The 8857-nt window shown below is 37.2% G+C and overlaps 1 protein-coding gene across 2 annotated transcripts; it reads left to right on the top strand.

Annotated features, from left to right (window-relative positions):
* The first annotated feature begins 1835 nt into the window (after window positions 1–1835).
* LOC148307253 (uncharacterized) lies at window positions 1836–7920 on the top strand. 2 transcript variants are annotated; one of them, XM_088263786.1, is made up of 4 exons: window positions 1836–1916; window positions 2195–2243; window positions 4724–5795; window positions 6694–7920. In XM_088263786.1, exons 2-4 carry the CDS (start codon window positions 2209–2211, stop codon window positions 7792–7794), a joined length of 2208 nt encoding a protein of 735 aa, XP_088119912.1. In that variant the 5' UTR covers window positions 1836–1916; window positions 2195–2208; the 3' UTR covers window positions 7795–7920. The 2 variants fall into 2 exon arrangements, with proteins under 2 accessions (XP_088119912.1, XP_088119911.1); XM_088263785.1 differs by having other exon boundaries at window positions 1836–2053.
* Window positions 7921–8857: the final 937 nt, after the last annotated feature.

The following is an 8857-nucleotide window of genomic DNA, read 5'->3' as shown; positions in this document are numbered from 1 at the left end:
TGCCGTCAGTCTTAGCACCTCGCATCCATATGCCAATACAGTTCTTACAATAGCCTTGTATAAAGTTATTATGATATTCCTGTGGACGCTACGTGGCACAAACACTGGCAACAACGAGAAGTATGTTTTGTTGGCTGCTGTGATTCTCTTTCTAATTTCTGCTGGATCTTCGTTGATCTCTGTTAGACCGGAGCCCAGGTAAATGAATTTATCAACCATTCGAATGAGTAGTTGTCCTTGAATTGTGCACTGCCTCTTCTTCTGTGCCAAGGGTTTTTGCGCTGTGCATATTCGCCTTGTCCGACATCAATTTGCAGTCCTACATCCTGCACCGCTGTTTCTAAAGGTGAGGACTGACCGTCGTAACGTAACGTCGTAATGTCGAGCCGAGTGCTCCATCCATAATCGGATGCTCGCAGCGAGCATCCGACTATGGATGCAGCACTCGGCTCGCTGTACTGAGTATACGAATGCTCGCATAGTAACATGTTACGTTACGATGAAATGACTCCGGTCAGTCCCCACCTTAAAGGGTCAAAGACCTCTTTAATGGCTAATATTGTTCTTCCGATAATGTTGATGTCATCCGCATATCCGACAACTTGTTTACTTTTGAAATAATAGATAACTATATTTTATCGTTTTTCATATGATAAATTAAATCGTTTACTATATGAAGATCAGTCTTGCGCTTCAGGTACTAGTCCAGGGTAATATTAAATTTATCATAAATAAATGTGCTAATCACTGCTACACTATGGAGTCGAAAAATAAGATACGGTCGCGAGATAACTGTTCATTGTGCTTACATTAGACATTTATGCAAGTGTTTACATATTATTTTATATATATATTTATTATTTGTCCTCCTATTTGGAGCATATGGAGTCCAAAAAATGTCTCCAGGCTTTTCTGTCAGCTGCCAGTTCCTTTGCATCCTCCCAAGTCAGGTCCGCGTCCCGAAGTTTAGACGAGAACTGCCGACGAATTGTCAGCAGTGGTCATCATATTCTATATCATATTCTCAAAGCTAACTATACGGCTGCTCTGGCCCCTTATAAGGTGCCATATTTTACAACCCTATAAGAGAATAGGAGTAATGCAGGCATTGTATGGGCGGCATTTGGTCTTCTCCGAGTGTATATCCAATCTCCAGACTGCCTTCATACTGTTAAATGCAGACCCTGCGAGCCCTAATCGCACTCCCAGATCCTTTTGAAGGCTGCCATTTTCAGATATGTACACTCTCAAGTACTTTAAACTCTCGACCTTTTCGATGAGCTAGTTACTCAACGTCAAGGGAATGTTGGGCATCTAGACATGATCTGTTGCACAACACATGTGTTTTGGCGACGTTTATTGTAAGTCCTATGTGAGTGGAATACCTATTCACCTTATCGACAATTAATTGAAGTTCTTTGACGGAGTTCAGAATCAATTACAACAGCATCATCTGCGTACTCTATTTATTATCGGTCAGCTGGTTAATTTGGATATAGGTAATATATTTTAAGGACCTAACTCTAAACTTAGTTGTTTTTATCTGCTCTACATATATCTTATTATGTCCTCGTGTATTATAATGATGAATTTCTCTAGGTCGCGAGTTTCTGAGAGGAGGAGAAAGAGAAAGTTCATACAACTTATATGTTTATTATCAATGGAAGTAAATAAATGTGTGAAAAATGTTTTCCCAATTTCTTTTGGTCGGCTCATAATCTTTGACTCGGCTCGTCACACGTTTAATGCGTGATCACAAAATACAGCTGACTGAAATTTTGTGAACATGATCGCCTGTTGAGTACTACTTTTTCTGACAATTTTTTTTTCTTGACAGTTTTAAAAATTCAGTACATCGTGCGGTGGGTTTTTGACGTTTATTTGAAAACGGAAAATCAAATGCATTAAATTGGCAGGTAGATCGTTTATATATTCAGTTGGCTATCATAATTATGTGTGCAATGCATAAAGAAAAGTAAAACGATGAAATAAGAACAATTATTATGCCGGTGCTGCCACGGCGAATCCCTCGTTTTTAATCTAAATAACAGTGGTCAGTTCGAACATATTGTAATAGTAATCATATTTAGTGCAATTTTAGCAGAATATTCCGAACGTGCTTATGTTTTCCTTGTTTATTACTTTGATTTGTTTAGCTTTCAGTCGAAATTATACAAAAAAAATTGTGTTTCAGATAATTATTTCAATATGATGGACGACGGATTTTCAGACTTTGAGACAGAGTAAGTTCTCCATTTTGTACAAAAATTATATTTTCTTATGCAAAGTTCTTGAATGTAAATATTTATTGTAATAATTTTGACAGATTACAATAATTTCCCTCCAAAACTAAACGCATTCAGTAGAAATAGACGCATTTGTTTTATTGTTTTCCCAATTTCTAATATATTGCTCTTTTAATCGTTAATATGATAGACGTATAATAGATGTTCGAATAGTGAAATAAGGAAGGAATGCAAAGCTGAGATAAGCATTATCGATAAAATTAAGAAAGGTGTGTTGAGATGGTTTGGACATGTAGAACGAATGAGTGAGGAAAGAACGGTAAAACAAATTTATGAGGCGAATTTAATTAGGAAAAGAAGCAGAGGAAGACCGAGAAAAACATGGCACGATCAGGTATGCCAAATACTTGAAAGTGGTAAGGTTAAGAGTCGTAACAATCGGCGGGTATGTATGAGGAGATGCATGAACGTGGAAGAGGCGAAGAATGTTTGCAAGGACAGAGTGGTGTGGCGTTCTATTCTCTCTGCCTACCCCTGCGGTGAAGCGGCGTGATGGTTAGTTAGTTAGTTAGTTAGTTAATCGTTATTTTGCTCTCAATTAATGCCATTGGAATATAATTTTAGTAGCTTATACAGGTCATCGAAAAATAGTGCCAACATTTAAAAAAAAATATAGCACTTAACCCCTTGATTTTAAACGGATGATTCTGTCACTGAACGCTAGCTGGTGAACGTGAGTTTTGTTTTGGAGGTGCACGGTGCATTGAACGCCTACTTTCTCAACAGCTGGAGGAGCTCCAATTGCCTGGCCTCGGAGAAGTCCTGACCTTACTCCTTTAAATATCTTTTTCTGGGGGTACATTAAAATAGCTTCCATAGTGTAATGGTCAGCATGCTCGGCTACCATTCTGGAGGTCCCGGGTTCGATTCCCAGGGGGGGTCAAATAAATATAAGTAATTTTTTCACTCCAATATTTATTCAATATCACCCTGGAGTGGTACCTGAAGCGGAGGGCTGATCACCTTTCCTTCATGTGTTAACGATCAAGATAACACTGCGTTTATATGCAGTACCCTATGCACCACTGGGGTGCAGATAAGGGTTTGAAGAAGAAGACATTAAAAACATTGTGTATGCAGAAAAGATTCAGGATTTGGATCACCTGCGGGAGCCAATTTCTGCCACAGTTGACAGTTACTCCTGATATTGCAATTTAATTTAATGAATCCATTAAAACACGGGACACTATAGGTTTTAAGAAATAGTGGTATTTACTAAAGTTAAATATGAATGGATTTTCTACAATGTAACTGCCAAATCAATTAATGTAATTATTTAATTGTTTTTTATTCCATATGTAAAATACAGCCCCATCAAAAAATGTCTGTAAAAAGAACTTTATATGTTTTAATTTTTTATTTATTTATTCATTATTTGTTCTACTTTTTCTGTTTGCGTAGGCCTTGTGGCCTGTGTTTAAGAGGGATTAGCCTTCTACGATATTCTGTCATTCCATCTCTTTGGTGGTCTGCCCGGGAGCTGTCTGTCTACTTTGGGGCTGGCCATGCAGGGAGTCTGGATGGATCCATTCTTCTCACATACACATACCATTGTCTTCTTCGTTGTCTTCCCCATCTAACACCGTCTTGGATCTCGCATATTTCCCTCATCTCGTAGACTTGCCAGATATGCTCCATAAAGTTTTCATTTCTTTAGTTCTTTGTTCTTTTCTGGAAATGTTTTTATTCCATGTACATAAAGCCCTTTTGACTCCTTTTAACCGGTTAACTGCCGGCAGGTACATGTATGGCGGTACCCAGCACGCCGCGAATTTTACCACAAAAATAAAACCCTATAAACATATTGTTATTAAAAGTGTATTAACGTTTATTTATAAAACTTGCCAAATAAATGAAAAGCGCGCCAGTCATTTATCCATAATCATAAAATTAATTGTTCATGGTGCAGGGTTGTCATAAAATTTGTCATAAAAAATATGAAAACTAAATTATATGTCAAAAGTAATTGTTTATGTTAGTTTAATATTAAAAGTATGCACACACACACAAACACTTTGATTTAAAAAAATTAAAAATTAAAAATCATCAGAATCGACACTAAAATCACTGTCATCAGATTCGGCAGTGACGGCAACTCGGGGATTATTGGACAACCCTGAGCGCCATTAGTTGTTCCGACGGCAAAGCTCTCTTTAATTTACGTTTAAAGTGCTAAAAACAAATTCTTTTTCAATTTTAAGTATGCAAAGATATTCTCAATAGATGTCACTATGCGTTCAATATATTTGTACATTTTAAATAATTGATTTTCTTAACTAAAAGCCCATTTAAAACGGCGTGTCTTAAGACATAATTTTTGTATGAGCGGCGCTCCATTCACAGAAAATTATGCGTCTTAAGACGCTCTTGGCAGCTAACCGGTTAACTAAACTTACACATCTTAACTTATTTTACAGAGATCTGGGACAAGATTCCTTGAAGTTGCTGATTTCTCAGTTAAGGTTAACCTGTGTAGAACTCAAAGTGGCCCTAAAGCTGCAGGGAACCAACTTGCTTTTGCACATTGACCAGTTGAAGAAGAAGTATGAATCGTTACAAGGCGAAGTGGCCTCCATCAAAAGGCAAATCGGCAAGCAGGCCGCATCACAATTGTCAAAACCTCCCGAGACTGCTGTCGACATTAACTTGCCGCAAGAAAACATTGCGGATTTGAGCGTTTGTGAATTTGAAAACACAAAAGGACAGTCGAATGATGATTTCCATGGAACAGATCAATTTGAGAATGTTCCGGAAACCTTGGATGTTGCGGAAATTGTATATCAAACAAAAACAACACTCGATACGAGTAATAATACTGCTATAGAAGATGACCAAATTATACCAGCTCCTATGGAACCAACGAAGACAGGGGAAATGCGTAAAACTTGCATCGAAAAATTTTATAATGGTTTGAGCAATTTTACAGAAGGAAATTTGATAAAAAATGATGCTCTTAAGGACAATGCGAGCAATCACGAAATCATTTTGAAATTTAATGATGAAAAAACAACTCCGAGTCATGACAATTATATAACGAATATACAAAATAACATCTCGAAGTCTGTCGAAAATCCATCGCTTCATAACAAGACTCCTTCACCCGAGTTGTCTTTAAAATTAATTCTGTCCGAAGATTCCGAATCTTCGGAGAACAATTTGAGCGTCAGTTCTGAGAATCGAATCGATAATGCGACAAGACCGAACCAAAGTATGGCCAACAATTTCTCGGGAATAAAAGAACTTATCGTCGCACACCTCGTGGGTGAATGTGACAACGTAGACGATGTAAAAATATTGAGAATCACGCGCGACAACCGTGTCGCTCTTCTTAACGACTGCAGAATAAGGCATTGGAAGGTTGTTCTAGTTTCCTTGGTGAACAGCGGTCTCCAGAGAGTGAAGACTGTCGACGATCTCAGGGTGCCAAAGTTTCATCCATCCACAGAGAGATATTACGTTGTTCAGTTGAGAAATGAACATAAAAAACAGGTTGGTAACATTTATTATCATTAACACGTTGACTGCCATGGCATTTTTCTGAATTCCGGTCTAAAAAGCCAATTCTTTAAAAATATTCTTTTACTTTGTAAAATTATTCGTATTCTATATACGACATTGAAATTTACAACATAATGAGTGTGTCCAAAAAAAAAAATATTAACATTTATAGAAATTATTATTCTTATTAATTTTGAGCAGTCACTGACCCCTATTGCATAAAGCAGGGGTTCCCAATCTTTTTCAGCCCGCGACGCATTTACAAGCTTAGTATTTTGTCACGGCACCCTACATTAGTAAGCTATTTGGAATAAATAGACTTAGTGACTATATATATATAGGGTCTTTCAATAAGACCTACAAACTTTCACAGTTAATAGCGACCACATTGTTGATGCTACATCTCTGACGCACACTTTGTTTTATTAAAATTTAAAGATAGAAAGCCCTTAATGAAAGATCCTGTATATATTATAGTCGAAAGAAATAGGTACCTACAATAATAGTAGTTGGGTAGATAGGCACAAAAATTATCACATCCACAATATGAAATTGAGTTTTATTATGTTTATAAGAATTCAGAATTGAAACAGAGAACAACTAAAAGAAAATATTTGTGGTTTCGGATAATGATAGAAGATCGACTCACGGCGCCCCCCTTTACTTTCTACGGCGCACCAGGGCACCGCGGCGCACACTTTGGGAACCCCTGGCATATAGCATCAATAGGGTTCATAAAACAGCTGTAGACCTCAATTTTTATTAATTTGACATGTTAATTTTTTTTGCAAATATTACTTTTTTCTCTATTATTCAAGCACTTTTTTTCGCAATTCGGAAAATTAGATAATTTGCACATAGTAAAATATTTTTTATATTTTATTTACAGATTGATGATTTCACGAATGATCCAAATTTCGATTTAGACAAGATACCTCTAGAAGAACCGTCTGAAGACGCCGTAAGTGTATCACCTTCAGAAATGGCGGAACTGTCCGATGATGCCGTAAGTACATTGCCTATAGAAACGGGAGAACTGTCCGATGATGCCGAAAGTGCATCGCCTGTAGAAATGGCAGGACTGTCTGATGATGCCGAAAGCGTACTATCAGAATGGGAGTGCCAAAATCCTTGCAATATTACAATATCGGCGGATGTCCATACCGACCAAGAAATGTTAAATTTGAAAAGAAAGAAAAATAATGATTTAGAATATTCAACGAGCAAAAGGGTCGCTAATTTCTCCGAAGATCACATTTTACCAAGTTGCAACACCCCCAATAATCGAGCCAATACGAGTATGAATAACCCGACCAGTGTTAAACCTATCATTTTAAGCAATCAAGTCGTCAGGGGAAACTTTTATGTCAAAAAAATTCTATCAGACAGTAAAAATCAACAGTCTCTGATGAATGCTTCTTTAACAAATACTGTCCCCAACATATTTACACCCGGCAATGCTAAAAGTTCCAATTCTTCATATCGAGGGTCCTCAAACAAAGGCAGAAGAGTGTCATCTTTGAAGAGGGCCAACAAATATAAAGGTATTCGTAGCAGGCTTTCCCTCCCTTCTTTGGGCACCGAGACTGTAAATTCTGATATGCAAAGCTCCCAGTTCCAAGACTCGGTGATATCCACTAACCACAGCGGGGTCAATTACTTGAACAATTCCACGCAACAGTCTCTGCAGACGATGATGGATACGTCATCTATCGACATCACCGATGATCGCGAACTTCAAAGGGCAGCGGCGACCGAAAATAACACTTTGTCCGGAAGCAGGAGAGGTATAAGATCGGTACCAAATAAAGGAGTCTATGTGAGAACGAAAAAAAGGCAACTTTCTACTGTTCCTGTCACTTTGAGGGAGTATGTAACTTGGGATTTGGATGATGAAGGGGAAGAAACAATTTTAGCTCCGATGAGACCGACAGATGATGATGATGTTACGATAATTGAGGTGGTCAGTACCCCGATTGTAATTGACTGAAAATGGATCCAAAATATGTCGGATGAATTCTAATCAAATTATAAATGAAACATTTGTTTTTTTACCACTCAAGTATGTATTACAGATAAACTGGTTTATTAACCGGATATCCACGCGGCTCGCATAACCGTAAGTGTTTTCACAAAACATGCCCCATACGCCGCTGACATAAGCGTATGTGTTTTTACTTTGCTCCAAGTTTCGAACCTCAGTTCAACTTGGAGGGATTTTTTCATGGTGTGGAACTTTGGATAAAATAATACGTCAATCCTTGGCCTTATGACATCTGATGAAATATCTGACTAATAATTTGTAACATCACAAGGATAAATAAAAGAATAGATCCCTTATTTTTCTTGAGGTCGGTAATTAGTCCGCGCCATAATCATGCCCTATATCTGTCTCACTCTCGACGCTACGCATCGTCAGTGGGTAAGAGTGACACACGATGCGCGCTTTGATTTATTTATGTTACAAGCTTATTTGTTTATATTACGATATATTTCAAGAATAATGTGACACAAGTGTATTATAGAGTACCAAAAAGACACAACGAATCCCATTGAACGTTTTTGTTTAGGAAAATAAATCGTTTCTTAACTAAATACATGATAAAAGTAATCATTTAAAAAACGGCGAAATACCGTCCGCCGCGCACAGGTGTCTCTCAGGAACAAAGTTAACGCGGTTAATATAAACATACCGGTAGATGGAAGCGTCTCTAGTTTCCGAAACTAGTTTTTGTTTTTTATTTAATATGATTACAAAAGTTTTTTTTATAATTTTAATTCATTTTCTAATCATTTCTACTTACAATCATAAAATTAAAAAGGCAGTTCTCCAATAAAGAGGCTGAGCTCTTGTGCCTGGAGAGGGAGTTACATTTGTTAGTCATGTTTGTTGGTAATACAGTTTATCTAGTTGTATCAATATAATTTTTATTTTATTATTTGGCAGTCACCCAGTGAAAGGATGTTTCTGCCAGTGTCAAGTCTTATTTTTATGTACAAACAAAATAATAATAAAAAATTTCATAGTTTAAATGCGTTTAACTTTATCATTC

Source organism: Brachycentrus maculatus, unplaced genomic scaffold, assembly GCF_059751285.1.
Source record: "Brachycentrus maculatus isolate JH-2025_06_01 unplaced genomic scaffold, ASM5975128v1 h1tg000203l, whole genome shotgun sequence".
Classification (NCBI taxonomy): domain Eukaryota; kingdom Metazoa; phylum Arthropoda; class Insecta; order Trichoptera; family Brachycentridae; genus Brachycentrus; species Brachycentrus maculatus.
Note: the sequence above shows the minus strand (reverse complement) of the source record. Positions and strands in the feature narration are given on the sequence as shown.